Genomic DNA, 16,415 nt, shown 5'->3' with positions numbered 1-16,415 from the left:
GATTAAACCTACTGCTGCCTGATAAATCTGTATTTTAGCAAAGTACAGAGTTATAAATCTGGTGTCTGGTGGGACACGCCCGTGCTGGCTAACTTTCAGATTAGCCCTTAAAGTCCCATCATGCAGCTGTAGACTTTCCAAATGTTATTAGACCAAATGGATCAAATTCTGACAATGAATAAGTTGTTTTATAGGATTTGTGAGGCCTTTTACCGAATTTATCCACCGTTTTGCAGCTGCAACAGTACCGAGGGCTTTGACAGAGTCTATGATGGAAGCACTTGCTGACGCAGTTTTTGTAATACTCTGGCAAGAGGGGCAGACAAAAATTCTGCACAACAGGTTTAAGTTAGGTAGGGCAATTAGAGGCCTATAGTACAATATTAGGTCCATGCCACCAACAAATTTAGCAATTATGAGAAAACTGTACGGCTCATCAAAACACAAAGGGTGGTTTGTTTTCATTTGGCAGGTGAAGACTGGATTAAATTTGCAGGTGAAATGGAGAAAAACCTGCTTTGCAAAAATACAAAGAGCAATTCATCCTGAACAAAGGAATTCAGAAAAAAAGGAAAAAGTTTTTCTCTTGCATGACACATTTCTAAAGTGGGCCAGAGTACACAGTCCTGTTTATTCTCTTAGACTCTTATCCATCATGCAATAACATGAGGGAGGCATCTGGTTTGTCCCCAAATTCATTTTGCAGCATGAAAACAATCCCAAACAAACATAGAGTCACACATCTGTGGGCTTTGTGATATCTTTCAAACTAACCATCAAAGTGAACTAAAAGCATAAAGTGACACAGTATAAAAACAGTGGGTCTGTCAAATCAGGGACATCTATTAAGCACATTCTACATATTAAGCACAATTGAAAGAAAGTGTACTCCAAAAAATGGACAGAAACATTGTTCCAGTCTCATGAACAATTCCTTTGGTTTGGTATAGTCTAATATCTGTTACACTATGATATGGTGTTTACTCACTGGTGCTGTTGTCATACGTGTAGTGGGCCTCAGACCAGCCTCTGACGATGCCCAGGAAAGCTTTGTAGTTATTGTCCTCGTACCAGTTAAAGGAGGTGACTCGGGAGAAAGCCCCCTCAGTGTAGCCACACACCAGGCTGGAGGCAGCAGCCATCACCTCCCTGAAAGACAGGTTGTTCTGGAAGAGAGGAGTCGTGACCTGGATGAACTCCCTGAAGCTACTCCTCTGGGAGAACTGGAGAAAAACAAGAGACAACAGAGCGTTCGTTAAAAAGGATCAGTGGAAATGTGTAAATTCATTTGTTATATTAGTAAAATGAATAAGAGACAGCATTAAAGACATCTAGCTCATTGATTTAAAAACACACAAAAGTACATCCAAACGGTGGTGGAAGGAGAATTCAGAGCATTTATTTCAGTAAAAGCAGCAATATCACAATGAAAAAACACTCAATTACAAGTAGAAGTCCTGTATTCAAAATATTACTGAAATCAAAGTACATGTCAGTAAAATGTACTTATAGTATCAAAAGTAAAAGTACTAATAACGCAAAATGTGCCAGTATATAGTGAAATTGCTGGATTATTGCTCCATAGACATGTATATGCGAGCAGCATTTAATGTTGTCATGGTAGAGCTAATGCCAACACATGATGAAGCATCTAAATCTGAGTATATTAATGCATATATGACCAACTGATCGTACACTTTACAGTAGGTATAAAATATTGGTCTGAAAAGTAAGTGAAGCTGTCAGTGAAATGTTGTGGAGTAGAGAGTTCAATATTTCCCTCTTAGATTTTGTGGTGTGGAAGTATAACGTTGCAGAAAATACTCATAATACAGGAAATACTCAAGTGAAGTACCTCTAAATTATACTATAATTACAGGACTTAAATTCATGTAATTATTTACTTTCCTCCACTACATCTAAACTTTAATCAGCTACATCTTTCAAGGAGCTGCATGGGAAATTGTAATGTCTTAAAAAGTGAACTATTTATAACTGAATGCCTCAACATGACCCTTTTATATATCCAGTAAATCATCAAAGACTCTGGAGTAGTTGTATGTTGAGGAATATTAATTGTACTGTTGTAATAAAACATGAAGTTAACTTACAGTTGGAAAAACACCTCCAGAACCTGTGATTTAAATATTAATTTACAGGATCTGTGATGTCATTGTTTCCACATAAACTCAACACAGGACCATGAAAAATGCTATCCTGTACACATGACCATCGCACATGTCACATTTAGTTCAGTTTACATTTCTAAATAACATGTAGCTACATGCATATTTTCATGACCACCTGATCTTTGGAAGAGTTTTGGGGATCTTCCGTCTCTGATTTAAAATAAGAGGAATGAGCAGATTGTTTTCCATCTTCCGCTTTGACCAACGACTGCTTCGGTCCTGACGGAGATGAATGTCTCGCCAACAGGACGTCAGACTGTCCGCTGCGACGAACATCCCATGGAAACATCCACAACAAACATCACAGTATGTATCTACACCCGTAAACTGAATGCTTTAAATACAGGCACAACACAAGTTGTCAGATCCAAGTCCAAGTCCGACTTGTTAAAGACACTGATCTTTATCCACTGCATGCAGCTCATATGTAGTAGTGACTGAGCTCAGGGTGACACTGAAGACGTTAAAATATGCTGACGAGGGTAATCTAAGCAAAGGAATATGATTAAATATAAACCTCATGTCAGTGAAAGAAAGAAACACACAAACAGATCATTTAATCATCACTGTTGTTTAACCTTTTCCATGGCAGGAGGCTTCACCCGCACTTTCGGTGTGTGTGTGTGTGTGTGTGTGTGTGTGTGTGTGTGTGTGTGTGTGTGTGTGTGTGTGTGCGTGCGTGCGTGCGTGCGTGCGTGCGTGTGTGTGTTTTTCCAGTGGGATGGCACCATAATGATGATGTATCTGTTTTTAAGGCTAAACGGGCCTGTTCTGGATTTAGCCTTCCTTATACGCACTAAATGATATCCACCTACTGTCTGTGTTTACGTAAAAACTGAGGCGAGAGGAAGCAACTGTTTCCTGATGTCTAAAAATAGCAAGCGGTGAACCTTTGAATGGAGCTACTACGTGGAGGCTGCGGGGGGCTGCAGGGGGGCTGTGGGGGTCTTACCTCGTTCAGTTTGTCCGAAGCAGCAGAAACGATCCGTACCCAGAAGTGAATATCGATGCCCTTAGAGTGACTGTCCAGAACACGAGGGAGCTGGTGGCAAACACAAATACAGAAGGAAAAAATACTTGAATGTCTTTTTCAACTTCACATAATAGATCAATTATCGTAATAAAAGCTTCATAATAAATGCATTTCCCATAAACCCAAGTTCCTCCGAACACAGTGGCTGTTACTAATAGATTTTATGGACATATGGGAAAATTAGATGATAAAATCTGTAGAGATATAAACATGTTGTAGTTAATAATACCTGGAAAACTGCCTTTATCACTAATACTGTATGTTAAAGCCAGTGGTGGAATGTAAATAAGTACATTTACTTCAGTACAAATTTAAGGTACTTCCACTTTACTTGAGTATTTTCATTTTATGTGACTATACATCTACTTTGCTACATCTTGGAGGAAAATCTTGTACTTTTTACTCCACTATATTTGTCTGACAGCTTCAGTTACTTTTCAGATTACAATTTTCAATACCTCTCTGTCCAGAGAAAACCATGTGTCTTCCAAATTTGAGTGATTTTGAATTTCAATTTTTCTGATACACTGAACAAATAAATGTTCCTTTATGGGTCCAGAACATTCTTCGACTTCTTAAACTAAATAAAGTATTTAAAAAGCCGCTTTGAAAATGCATCGTCAGAAAGTTGAAAAAAAGGACTATTTGTATGAGCCTGTTGACTTTTTTAGCGACACGTGGTTCTCACAGGACAGCGACGCTACAAACACATGACGATCTTATGGAATAGGATGTCTAACTGTCGATTAAACAAACCAATAGTGTATAAATACCTATAGATACTTATATCAGTAAAACGCACATTAATGCAGTCTTTAAGTGTATTTCACTGATGCTTACATACTTTTACTTAAGTAAGGTTTTAAATCAACTTTATCTCATACAACTGTAGTTAGTTATAGCTTTCCCTTCTCTTTACCTGAGACTAGTTGCTATTGAGGATCTTCTGGTTTTTGCAGAAAGCTTCCAGAAAGCTCTCAACACAATAGACTAAAGGTTCAGGAAGCAGCGCGAGGCCAAGACACAGAGTTGCCAACGGAAACATCCTTCCTCTTGGACATTTCTTCCTATCTCAATGCATGAGGGTAAAAGAGAGTGTGTGTGTGTGTGTGTGTGTGTGTGTGTGTGTGTGTGTGTGTGTGTGTGTGTGTGTGTGTACGCGCGTGTGTGTGTGTGTGTGTGTGTGTGTGTGTGTGTGTGTGTGTGTGTGTGTGTGTGTGTGTGTGTGTGCGTGCGTGATTTGAGTAAAATTAATTAAGTCTGTAAAATTACAAGCAATGCCAGTGTCTGTAGTGATACTGGACAGCTCCCAGTGGCCAATATTGCAAAACAAATACTGATGTTTAAGACTGAACGCAGTGGGAATAATAACACAGACAGAGACAGACATGCTGGCACATACGACTAAGCACACTTGACCCAGTCTGACATGATTGGATGAAGACGAATGCCGAGGGAAGCCATTGATGTTGTTTTGGCCCATGTTTACTTGCACTGATTACTTAAGAGAGCAGTGACTCCACACCAGCCAACTACAGGAAGAGACAAGAGCCAAGTCTGGCTGGTCAGCTCATGCTTACCGTTGTACTACTTGTCTGCATTATCCCTGTCTAGTTGAAGCATGCAAGCACAGTCTTAATTTAGTCTTTGGCAGCTAATTAATGTTTTTTTTTAGTTTTAATTTATTGTCTTTGTCTAATATTAAAATACTCAGATCGTATATTCCAGCCAAATTAATGCACTATAATAAGATCAAATAAAATCAGATAGTGACATGAAAGTTATCTTGAAATCATATCTCGTACACAAAGTGGCGTTTTGTATCTTTGAGGTTTTTGTTTTTAATGCATGCAGGAGGAAAACATGTTTACTTTGCTCTGCATTTCCTCTGAGAAACATGTGTGCCACCCAATGAGTCACAACCCTTGTAAAAATACTGACAGCTGTTTATCTGTTGTGTCTCCTGACTCAAAATGTATGTGAGACGATGGGCTTGTGTGAGCTGGTTAGAATTTGATCTGGATGTGATATGAGAAGAAACCGCTGACGTGAAGTCGGACGTGAGCTGCAACCAGCTAAAACGCAAAATGTACACAAGTGTGAGTGGACTTCATGTTGAGCTGAGGGTGTGATGATGATGCAATGAGATAAATAACTGAGACATGATAACTTTTACCTGTAGCCGATCAGTGAAAGTGGTAGGGTTTTTTTAGTTGTATAATATAGTATTTGAATAGTAACGTAATAGTATTATAATAAACACTTCTGTTCAAGTAAAGTAAGTAAAAATGTCATTAACATCATAAATAATATGAATTGTGTGGCAATTTCAATTTTCTCTGGATTACATGTGTTGGTTGCAACATACACTATCCATATGAATGCATTTATTAGACACCCCTTACAGAACAAACATGAGTCTCACGTGCAAAAACCCATGTGATCACATGCACACGGTAAACATGAGTTTTGCCAATGGAAACATGTCGTTTTGGAACATTTTCATGGTGTAATGTGTAAAAGACCCATGTATGATTCCCATGGGAAAACCTTTCCACATATTTTCCCCATGTTATCATGTGTCAACATGTGGTAAACATGTGTCATACAAAGGATCACATGTGTGCCATGTGGAAAACTCTTTGTTTTTTTTCTGTAAGGGACAAAGTGTGGCTAAAAGTTAACACTTTCTGACACTACTTGATAACTATCTTACAAATGCCATTTCCTGCCAAATCATGCCTTCTGCCAGCTAAACTTTAGGTCAGCCAGCACTTGGCTCTGTCCTCTCTGATTTATCCCACATAGATCTCTGCAAGTAAGTTAATAAAGATGGCAAAATCCCAAATGGGACACATCCAAATACAGCGCTATACTGCCCTTGTTCCTATTCATTAACTAATTGGATAACTCTGCCAAATTGTGATGTAATGATATTTCCATGGACTGTATACAGTCAGACCACAAAGGATGGCTTAATAATTTCACTGGCAAAGCTATGAGCAGTGTGTAAATGTGAACAAAGGCAGTCCCAGTTAATTATGGCACAATTAAGTTTTGAGGCTGCTTTAGTAATGAGAATTTAGCTTACTGTATTTTTGCCACACATTTTTTTGTTAATCTCTGGTGTGTGTTGTGATTACACACTTGAATTTGTTTCAATGTGTTCATACTGTTACACACATCAGGCCTCTAAATCCAAGAGTGAACCAGCACTGACCAGCCGGAAGAGTTTGAAAAAGTCGACGTTGGCGTAGAATCTGTCCTCAATGATCTGCAGCCGCTGTGGCGTGAGGATGCACATGGCGTTGCGGACGGCGTAGAGTCCTCGGTGGTTGGGGAAGATGAGGAATCGCTCCAGCAGGTTCAGGCTGCAGGCGATGTCTTTTAAATGGAAGTCTGGGACCCCAAAGGCAAACTGAAAGACAGCGGACAGGACATGAGCGAAGGTTCGAGTTATGTCAAACAGAGATTTAGATCCTCGTCATGTCTTCAGTCCAGGCTGACAGATGAGTCGTTTTTCCTCCATTTCCTGAGTCAAATAACCGTGTTACTGTGTGTATATTCACTTTACAGTGTCATCAATACATTTTGTGCCTGTGGTCTGTACAGTTTATGTTGAACTCCTCGAAGCCCAAATAGCTTTTCCAAGAGGGACAGCGGAGGGAAGAAGTGATTACCGGGGGGAAACTTTCAGGTCCTCAAAATAAGCTGAGGTCCCCCTTCATGTTTTACACTCTTAAGTGCTCCAGCAGAGTCTGACTGGTCTGTGCGCCGGCTGCTGCTCGCACTAACCCAGTGGTTCTGATTTATGTGTGTGTGTTTATATGTGTGTGAGTGTCTAAGTACCTGTTCAGGCCTGATTTGGGCATTAACCAGATGATTGACCACAGACTCTGTCAGAGGAATGTCTCTCAGCAGGAATGACGTCAGAGTCTCATCGTCCTTCAGGATCATCTCCACCTTCACTCCTCGACCTGCAGAGAGAGACAGAGGCCGCTCACGTGACATGAAATTAATGAGGTAATGTGAATGGATTCCTTTAGTGTCCTCACTTGTACATTCATGTGCTGTTTGGCTTTAATAACTACGTGCTGTTATTATGAAACTTCCCTTTGAGCCGAGATGTGGGAAGGTTGGAAAAATGTGGATCCTTAGTGACACATATTTTCAGGCATGTCTGAACAAATCTGCTTCATTAACAGGATAGAAACATCGGATGAAGACACTCCACCTCTGAACTGTCACATTATTGCCAGCGGCCTGTCTGTGCATGAATATAGTTTGCTTTGCTCGGCAAAGTGCTGTTTTGGCCTCTCTCCCGGTTCTGTCGGAGAACCTGCCTCGTAGTGCACCCGTTGAAAACAACACAGAGGGTGAAAGAAGGAAAGGGCGTGGAGAGGCGGGAAAAGTTCATTACACGTTCATTACACTTTTTCATTGAATGGAAGTCCTGAGAGCATGTTTCTGCCAAGAGGGCAAATCAATTCCAAAAAAGCTCTTGAGATTATTTGATTTCTACACCTATTTTATAATAAAAATACGTTTGTGCTTTATAAACTCACAGAAAAATGTAAAAGCTTTACTGTGCCACATGATGAGAAAAAGGGGATATATCTGTTGACGTAATACATGTTTTCGTGGTGACGTTGAGGACACAGAGTATTAGGAGGCAAGTCACGACAGAGTCGTTAAAAAATGATATTTCATCACATGTATGTTGTACAACATCTACATCATTGTGCACCTTGGGCATTTAAGCTTGTAATGTGGTAATTAAGAAACGATTACATTTTGTTAATAATTGCTTATTCACATCCTGCCAGAGTTACGTAACAGTAAAGATAACACGTAAATATAATACTATAGTCAGCAGCCAGTTAGCTTAGCTTAGCATAAAGAAACAGGCAGCCTAACTTTCAGTCTTTACTAGTTGCTTTGTAACTGGCCCTGTCCAAAACAAAGTCCATACAAATTCCCATAAAACAGCATTTTATATTTCATTTTTGCATGTTAGGTTTGTGTAGATCAAAGGTGCCCAAATTCTTTCCCATGAAAGATCAAAAATGTAACTAGATTTTTTTATTATTTGCACAAATTATTGTCAAACGCAAAACGCTTCCATATGTTGTGTGTGTGTGTGTGTGTGTGTGTGTGTGTGTGTGTGTGTGTGTGTGTGTGTGTGTGTGTGTGTGTGTGTGTGTGTGTGTGTGGAGGGGGGAGGAGGGGGGGCAAAGCAAGAACTTGTTAAATGCCAAAAAACAAATAAAGTATGGACCAAACTTGGTCTTTGGGCCATAATTTGAGCAGCTCTGGTATAGATGATAGAAAAAAAATCTGGATTGATGTGTTAATTAGTGAGTGTTAGAGGTGCTGGTGGGCACTGGCTGATCATTTCTCTTCCCACTGTATGCCACAAATCAAACAAATGTACATCTAAAAAATGTCAAACCATATCCAAGGTGCCATCATACAGAAGGCCTTTCTGTTGGGATACATTATTATGGAGCACATACAGCTGGACACACACATATATACACTTTCGCTCATCATCAAAGGCCTTGCACTCCTGAATGTGAACGTCTGTTCCAACCATTTTTTTGTTTTTTGTTCATCCCTTACATAAGTTGGTTCTCAACATGATTCGGTTTTCTTTCCCGGGGTTCCTGGGAACTTGGCCGGAATGTGGATCCATATCTCTGTTAGCTCTGTTAGTCCATCTACATATTTCTCCATGAGAGTGGCAGCACAGAGAGCAGCCAGACATAATCACTCACAGGCTGGAATGCACTCACGCTCACTCCACTCCCATCATAAAAAAGCTTATTTTAGTAGGGAAACACGGTCCAGTACAGCACAACATACCGTCCATGTACATGTATAGATGAGCAGATTAGTGTTTCTACGTTCACTAGTGGGGAGAGGAGTGTGGACGGGTGGCACATTAACCGTTTTCCCAACAAATAAACAACATGCTGGCAGAAAAAGTAAGCAGTTTACATTACAGGCCTGTCTTAAACCCATGTGATTTAACTGGGTTACACTGTACAGACTGTGGGGAAATATGTGAGGTGTCATGTAGACTGTAGTGCAGTTTATTACCAGATGATGGTTTCCAGTTTTAAAGCTTGACATTTATCCTCAAAGATTAGCAAATCAAAACCATAGATGTTTATAATACCTTTACAAAATACACTTAAACGGTACTTGAATGTGCTTCCAGGAGCACAAACAATATATAAACTTCCAACTTAAAGCTTTTAGCGGGAAGCCTATAAAGTATATTTTATTGCGCCAACTACCCAGAATAAACTCCCTGACCTTTTTTTTTGCTTCTATAGATATTGTTTTTGTAGGATGTTGATGAAAGCCTGCAGCACTGACCTGAGACCCATTCAGGATGGGTGCGCAGAGTGTCCATGAAGTTACTCATGGCATTCACTTCCCTCCAGAGGCGACCAAGCTGCAAAAACTCCGGGTCACTTAAAAGAAGCTCTTGTGCATCCAAATACAACCGAGCCAATCTGAGGAGCAAAATCAATCACAGAACACACGTGTCAACAGATTAACACCACATTTAAGTCTTCTAAACAAGTTAAACTAAATGTATTCTGTTTGACTCCATTACATAATTCTGCCTCTTCATCTTGGATAAATATATTTCATAGGAATTCAACACTTCTGGATTAAAACAATCACCCTCAGAGTGATGCTTACATGGAGTTGTTGTAGTTGGACACCAGCCCAGGAGATTCACCGCGGGTTGGATATTGAAAACAGGGGTTGTTGGCATTACAGAAGATTCCCTGGATCCACGGCAGGACTCCAGCCGAGGGCATGGCCTTATTGGGGAAGTGGCCTGAGGTAGATGAGATACTGTTTAGCTGTTATGAACATTTATGAGAAGGATTGTTGTCTTTCTGTCTCTGTGGTCTGAAATGTTGCAGACAGTTTCTGTTTTAAAAAGTTCTTTGCTCACATTCATGTTGACGGTACAGAGGATTCACTTTTCTCAGCCACACCAGTACCATGAACAGCATAACAGGCCACATGATCTCCATGAAGAACCGGACCTGGTTAAAATACACAACACACGTTATATGTAATCTGCATTTCACTCTGAAGGTTGTTTTCAGTCCGTGACTCATTCACTTAATATGTCAAAAGTGTTTGGTTTCTGAATAGATGCAAAAAGGACTAAAAAACATAAACATACATTTCTCTAGTTTGACACTTGATAAACTGGTGCAGTAGGCAATTAATCCTTTAACACTTGAGGTGTATGTTACCACTTCGCTTGATGTGGTAGTCCTGACAGTCTTCAGTAAGTCAAGGTGATGCCACTATACATATCAAACAGCCTGTATAATATTCTACTCAGAAAATACAATAAACTCTCAGTTGAGCAGCTGCAATAGAAAGTTTGGTATTTGAAATGATGAAAAATAGTTGGATTAATTGACATGAATGCTGAGTGAGAATGAGTTACTAGTGTATATGTAACAGTAGAAAAGCCTACAACTTTCAATATTATACAGTGGTGCTTTAAAGTTTATGAACTCTTTAGAATTTTCTACATTTGTACATGAATATGACCTGAAACAACATCAGTTTTTCTCTCAGATGTTTGTTTGTGACAGTGATCTTGAATTTCCTTCATTTGCACACCATCAGTCTTAACTGTGCAGTCCAAACTCTTTAGAGCAGGTTTTGCAACTTTTTCTAACCTGATGAACATCAACAACTCTTTTTTCTGAGGTCTGCAGACATTTACGGTATTTATGGTGTACAGGAGAAGAGTCCATATGAACTCTGCATAATGTTGTAAAGTTCTGCTGTAAGTACTTTAATGTGTTTAATGCCATGAAATAACCTGTGTTGTGATTTGTGTGGTATTCACATCGTCAGAACACCAAATTTTCTATATGTTCACGACAGAGCAGACGGTGTATTATGTCTATGGTGCACGCGACTTCCCATGTTGTGACCACGAGCTCACGAGTTCTATTTGAACGCAGCAACACTTTAAATAGATCTGTTCTTTGTAACACGCCTCCAACACACTGACTCTAATTTCACCTCAAATTAACTGCTAATCCTGGCGGTTATACTTTTATAAATACTCACAGATGTAATATTGGTTCATTATACTCAATAAATAAATGACCAGGTGGAATATTTGTGTATTATTTTGGTTTAATTGTGTTCTCCTTATCTACTTATAGGACTCCTGTAAGAATTTGTCATTGTTGTTGTTTTTAAGTTATATTCATGCAGAAATATTGAAAATATTCAAACATACAGTTATATGCTCAAAAGAGAGCAGCAATGAATAAGTTCTTCTCTTGAACTGTCTAAACTGTGTGCATCAATGCGAGTTAGTTCCCCAGTCATCTCAGGTCACGGTCAGTCTAGTTTTCCAACTCATTCAGATCCGGAAGGATTCTTCAGTTCTGCGAAAACGTGTTCTTTTGGATTCAAATCAAATGAACTCTTAAATGCATGTTTTGGTCAAAATAACCTTTAAGGTAAATTAGTTGGTATCATGTGCATAGAAAAATACCATTTAGTTAACCGTAACCTTTTCTGGCATAAGTGTATGGTGTAATTAATGGATGATGGGATTTTACCCTCTGCCTCCAGCGGATTGTCCAGTTCTTCCACAGCAGGAGTCTGACCTGCCGTCCTGCCCCCATGGAGCCTCCCTTTCACCCCCGCAGGGGCTGGCTCCAGCCAACGAACCTGTGTTTAGCCAGACAATCATTTCAACAACATCTCTTTATCTAGTTTTACCGAGACATTTGCGACTTTAATATAAACGTTTAACTCAAAAGACGACACTCTGTGGCTTTGCTTCCATGTTCACCGCAAACCCGGCCGTCCATTCCTCCTCAGCTCCAGGTGAGGACCAGCAATAGCTCAGTAATTAGGTTAATGAGCTCAACACTTCACATGATCAGCATAACTGTTACAGACATTTCCCCCAGTCTACAGACATGCTGTCAAGTAGTTTGCAGTTAATGGTACGACTAAAACTCATAAAATGCGTCACAACCCTGATGCACGTATACAGCACTACGTCTGAGCAAAGTAATATACAGATATCACGGCATTTTAAGACGACCACGTCAATAGGATCCACTGTAACTAAACTATAAAGCATATAAAACAGAATAACGTATCACTTACCTCAGAAAAACACCTGCGCAGTAGATTGATACCCAATAGATAAAGCATACCAGCACATAGTCTCCTGAGTGTTCCTTGTGGTTGCTAACACAGCTTGTTTGTGAATAGTTAAGCAGATTGATTTAATCTCCTTTCTCAGTGCAGGGAGACTGCTCACGCCTCTCTCCCATTTGTAGATACCTAAATGCCCTAACCACCTGGCCTTCTTTACACCGTATAATCCAACCACTGTTATAATCCTAACTCCATTAAAGAATGAATATTTGAATTTTAATTACAGTTCAACCAAATGTAGCAAATGTCATAATGAGCAGGTTATTCTTTTCATGGCATCAGGTCAACATTATATTCTTATTATATTCTTATTATCTACATAATTTTTTTTATCATGTAGTAACTTCTTCTAAACTTCTGTCACGACTGAATTTCAGATAACCTTGGAACAGTTGTTGTGGACATTTAAAGAAAAATAAAAACAGCAGACCATCATAGTTGTCAGGTATATTTTAATAAGTTACAAAAGGGTGTTTGTTTTCATGTACCTGCTTTCTTACACTGAACTTTTCCACATTCTGCCAACCTTGTACAATACCATGAAAAACATATACCATTTAAATAAATGATGCTCCTCCTATTACTTACAAAGAACCTGTAAGATTTAGGTTATTGATCAGACTACTTAAATTGTGAAAAAAATAAAAAATAAAAAACTTTGGCTATTAAGAAATTTAAAATGTTATATAGAATCCAGTGGCATTTCTAAAAGCTTTTCAGACAAAGTTGACACCATCCAAGTTGAACAGTATAAAAACAAGTGGATGTATACCCTTTGCAACTGGTGCTTCATAACGATACTCAGTACGACATTGTATTGCTTTATACAGAAGTTATTAGCAAAAATGATTAATTAAAACCTACATGTAACAGTTTAAAACACTCTTACTCACAGTAGGGGAGACATGACTTTGACAGGATTTGTGGAACAGTATTGACGTCAGGTAAGTGCACCAAAAGGTTTTCAGCATTGTGGCTATATGCACTATTGTAACATTTTTTTTTTTTTTTGGTATATAAACATACATAGATAGTGAGCCAGTAAGAAATTTATACAAAATATTCAAACAAATTGCACAGTTTAAAAAAAAAACATAAATATTCTGACTAGACGTCAGAGTGTACGGAGCAACCGATTGGTAAATGAAGGATTTGAGGAATCAGGTTAATGATATACAGAATTTTAAGTGCATCCTGTTTGTCTTTTGAGGACCAACGGGACAATAATTGGTACAATGATTTTACACGCAGTGCCCGCAATCATACATCTGTTCATTTTCTTTGCAGACGAATCGCCGATGTTTCTTCGTCTTTTTCTAAAATAGTATGGCACACAATCGACCCCTGTTTCTTAGTGTCTTTTAGTGGATCAAACAAAATGAGCCTCTCTGTGTTCGACCTCTTGGAGGCGCCTGGGCCGTAGTCTCTGGTACATTGGTTTGGCCTGGTTTGAGCCCAGTTCCTCTGGGCTAGAACTGGGAGACTGAGACATGGGAGACTGAGACATGGCCGCCTGCTCGACCTCATTGTCCTCTTCAAGAGGCTCATCTACAGACACCTCTATCTCAATCCCCAGCTCCTCTTCCTCATCCTCATCTTCGTCATCGTCATCATCTTCTTCCTCTGCGCTGTTAGCTAAGGCACAGTTCTGCAGCGCTTTGGCTTTGCTCCTCGATGGCGGCTTGTAGAATGTTCCTGGGGGAGGCTGGAGAGTCCTGGGAGGTCTGAAAACCGTCGCAACGGGGTTATACCTGGAAACATTGTCCTCCCTTCTCAAAGTCCTGCTGGGTCGCACTGCGACTGCGTAAGGTCTGTTGGGGTAAATGGTGCTGATCGTGCCCCCTGTAGTTCCAAGGGAGAAGGTTGACGGTACAGAAGCTGATAAGTTGTTGGCATCCCCCGCTGCACTGTCCGAAGGCAAACTGGCCACGAGTCTTACAGCTCTGGAAGCATCATGCTTGTACTGTTTGTCCCAAGTTCTGCGTAATGTCTGGGTGTCGATGAACGTACTCCGGTAATGCATGCCCGCTCGCAATTTCGTGTTTTCAGTCTCGTCCACCTCTTCGATGGACTGGTCACAGCTGCCTCCTTTCCGGTCATCTTGCTCGGCGCTGTTCCGGGTGTTGTTCTCGTTTATTTGGCCTCGGTTGAGTATTCGCTCTGCCGGCATGCTAATTGGCCGAGAGGAGAGTTTGTTGCGAGGTTGTCGAAGCTGGACCCTGGCCACTGTGATATGTGGAGAACCACAGAGGCCTTTCTCGCCAGGTTTTGGGACCTCAGGGACACTTGATGACGAAACCGCATCGAGGGTCTCTGAATCCATTTCATCAGCTGCAAACACAGATTTAAAAGAGGTTAAACACACAAAGTAAAATAAAGCAGACTAGGGCATTCATGGGCCTACTAACACTGCCTTCTGTTATTATCTGGCTTTGGAAACTAACCAGGTTCAAAGTCACTTCCGTCGAGGCTTGGCATGGTCTCCTCAACCTCAGCCAACAGATGCGAAGAAGGAATAATGGAGGAATGTCTCTTGTAGACCTTAGAGCTCTGCTGTGAGGGTAAGACAGACAGTAACGCTGAATGAGAACTGGAAAATGATGTTGTATACATTATGTATACTCAAGCAGTACCATTAATATAAGCAACTGTCAAACTGTTACCTCCTTAATGTCTCCCAGCGACTTGGAGTGCCTGCTCAGCCGCTGCTCCTTCTCCTGTTGGGTAAGGCGGGTATCGTGGCAGTGGTGGGCGTCGACCTCAGTAGGCGAGGTGCGGCTTAGAGGACTGAGGGGCGTGTCGAAGACCATCTGGTAGTGTTTGATCAGGAGCTCCACGATGAGCGCCTGATAGGGGTAATCCACCAGGGAGGAAAGGGAAACTTCAGCATCGGCCTGCCTCGGTTTGATCAGCGTCGGGCCAAAGATGATTCCCAGATTGCTGGCCGTCATCTTGTTCTCATCTGATTGCTCTGTCACCCTGGAAAGAGGAAGGAAGAAGGAGGGAATGATGAATTATCAACGAAACTGAGTCCAGGAACATGTTTTACGGCTTATTTGATGGAAGCCCAGAGCCGGTGCTCGACTCCCTACCGGTGAAGATGCTCCACGATGAACTGCAGTGTCTTGTAATGAGCTGGTGGCAGCTGCCTCAGCAGATCCTTGATCTTGAACAGGACTCGGTTGAGGTCCACGCTGACCTGGGCCGGGCTCGCGAGGGCGGGACTAAGCCGCAGCGCTTCGAGCTCCTCCACGATGATACTCTGGCTTTCTTTGGCCAAACCGATGAAGTCGTTGTAGTAGCGGAACAGGATGAGCGGCTCTGGAAGCTGGAACGTACAGAGGGAAAAAAGAATTGGAAAAAATAAGCAAAACAAGGAAGTTAATAATAAACAGACTACTGAAATATGTAAGTAAATACACAAGAGGTACGGAATTAGAAATGAGATAAGATCTGGTGGGACGAGAGGCTAAAAATGTGCCAAAAATAAACAAAGACAAACAAACGGCACTGCAGGGATTTTGCTGTGCAGAATTTTGAATCACATTTTGGTGACTATCTTATGTTAAAAGGATGTGGTTTGAGAGGCCACCTACTTGTCTCAGGTAGAGTTTGAGCACATTGCTGATGTCGTGGGGATAGAGGTCCGAGAGCTCCACCAGGTCCTTGCCATTCTCAAACGCCTGGCACAACTTCTCCACCCGAGACTTGGCACCGTTCACGCGGTAGATACCCTTCAGAGCACAAAAACAAAATGCATTCAACGTGGGAAAATTAGATGCAATTTTTCTGCATCACCATGGAAACACTGGGAAAACGCAGCTGCAGAATATTAACCCGACCCACCAAAGAAACTGCATAAAAAGTGAACACTGTTTTTATTGTTGAACTGAGAATGAATTTTATTTAGACAATAACACCTCATTTCTGTTTTTTAAGTAGCTTATGAG

The 16,415-nt window shown here is 40.7% G+C and overlaps 2 protein-coding genes across 4 annotated transcripts in view; both read right to left on the bottom strand.

Annotated features, from left to right (window-relative positions):
* Positions 1 to 11,918, bottom strand: part of abca4a (ATP-binding cassette, sub-family A (ABC1), member 4a) — a 37,211-nt gene extending 25,293 nt beyond the window's left edge. Inside the window, exons 1-8 of the mRNA XM_069151387.1 lie at positions 11,853 to 11,918; positions 10,202 to 10,295; positions 9,940 to 10,081; positions 9,607 to 9,746; positions 7,072 to 7,199; positions 6,443 to 6,640; positions 3,142 to 3,231; positions 989 to 1,223 (exon numbers count right to left, since the gene is read on the bottom strand). Coding sequence (XP_069007488.1) covers positions 989 to 1,223; positions 3,142 to 3,231; positions 6,443 to 6,640; positions 7,072 to 7,199; positions 9,607 to 9,746; positions 9,940 to 10,081; positions 10,202 to 10,295; positions 11,853 to 11,918 — 1,093 coding nt within the window. The remainder of the gene's footprint in view (positions 1 to 988; positions 1,224 to 3,141; positions 3,232 to 6,442; positions 6,641 to 7,071; positions 7,200 to 9,606; positions 9,747 to 9,939; positions 10,082 to 10,201; positions 10,296 to 11,852) is intronic.
* A 982-nt stretch (positions 11,919 to 12,900) lies between these two features.
* Positions 12,901 to 16,415, bottom strand: part of arhgap29a (Rho GTPase activating protein 29a) — a 37,394-nt gene continuing 33,879 nt past the window's right edge. For 2 of the 3 annotated variants that reach the window (XM_069151383.1, XM_069151386.1), the window contains 5 exons: positions 16,062 to 16,199; positions 15,558 to 15,793; positions 15,129 to 15,444; positions 14,910 to 15,018; positions 12,901 to 14,796 (listed from right to left, as the gene is read on the bottom strand). In XM_069151383.1, the coding sequence (XP_069007484.1) occupies positions 13,835 to 14,796; positions 14,910 to 15,018; positions 15,129 to 15,444; positions 15,558 to 15,793; positions 16,062 to 16,199 (1,761 nt within the window). In that variant the 3' untranslated portion in view covers positions 12,901 to 13,834. The remainder of the gene's footprint in view (positions 14,797 to 14,909; positions 15,019 to 15,128; positions 15,445 to 15,557; positions 15,794 to 16,061; positions 16,200 to 16,415) is intronic. The other variant, XM_069151385.1, reaches the window with a different exon arrangement.

The sequence above is a fragment of the Embiotoca jacksoni genome, unplaced genomic scaffold (assembly GCF_022577435.1).
Source record: "Embiotoca jacksoni isolate LCO1_2020_lvr unplaced genomic scaffold, fEmbJac1.0.p SCAF_17, whole genome shotgun sequence".
Taxonomy (NCBI): Eukaryota; Metazoa; Chordata; class Actinopteri; family Embiotocidae; genus Embiotoca; species Embiotoca jacksoni.
The sequence above is the reverse complement of the archived record's forward strand: the minus strand, read 5'-3'. Positions and strand labels throughout refer to the sequence as shown.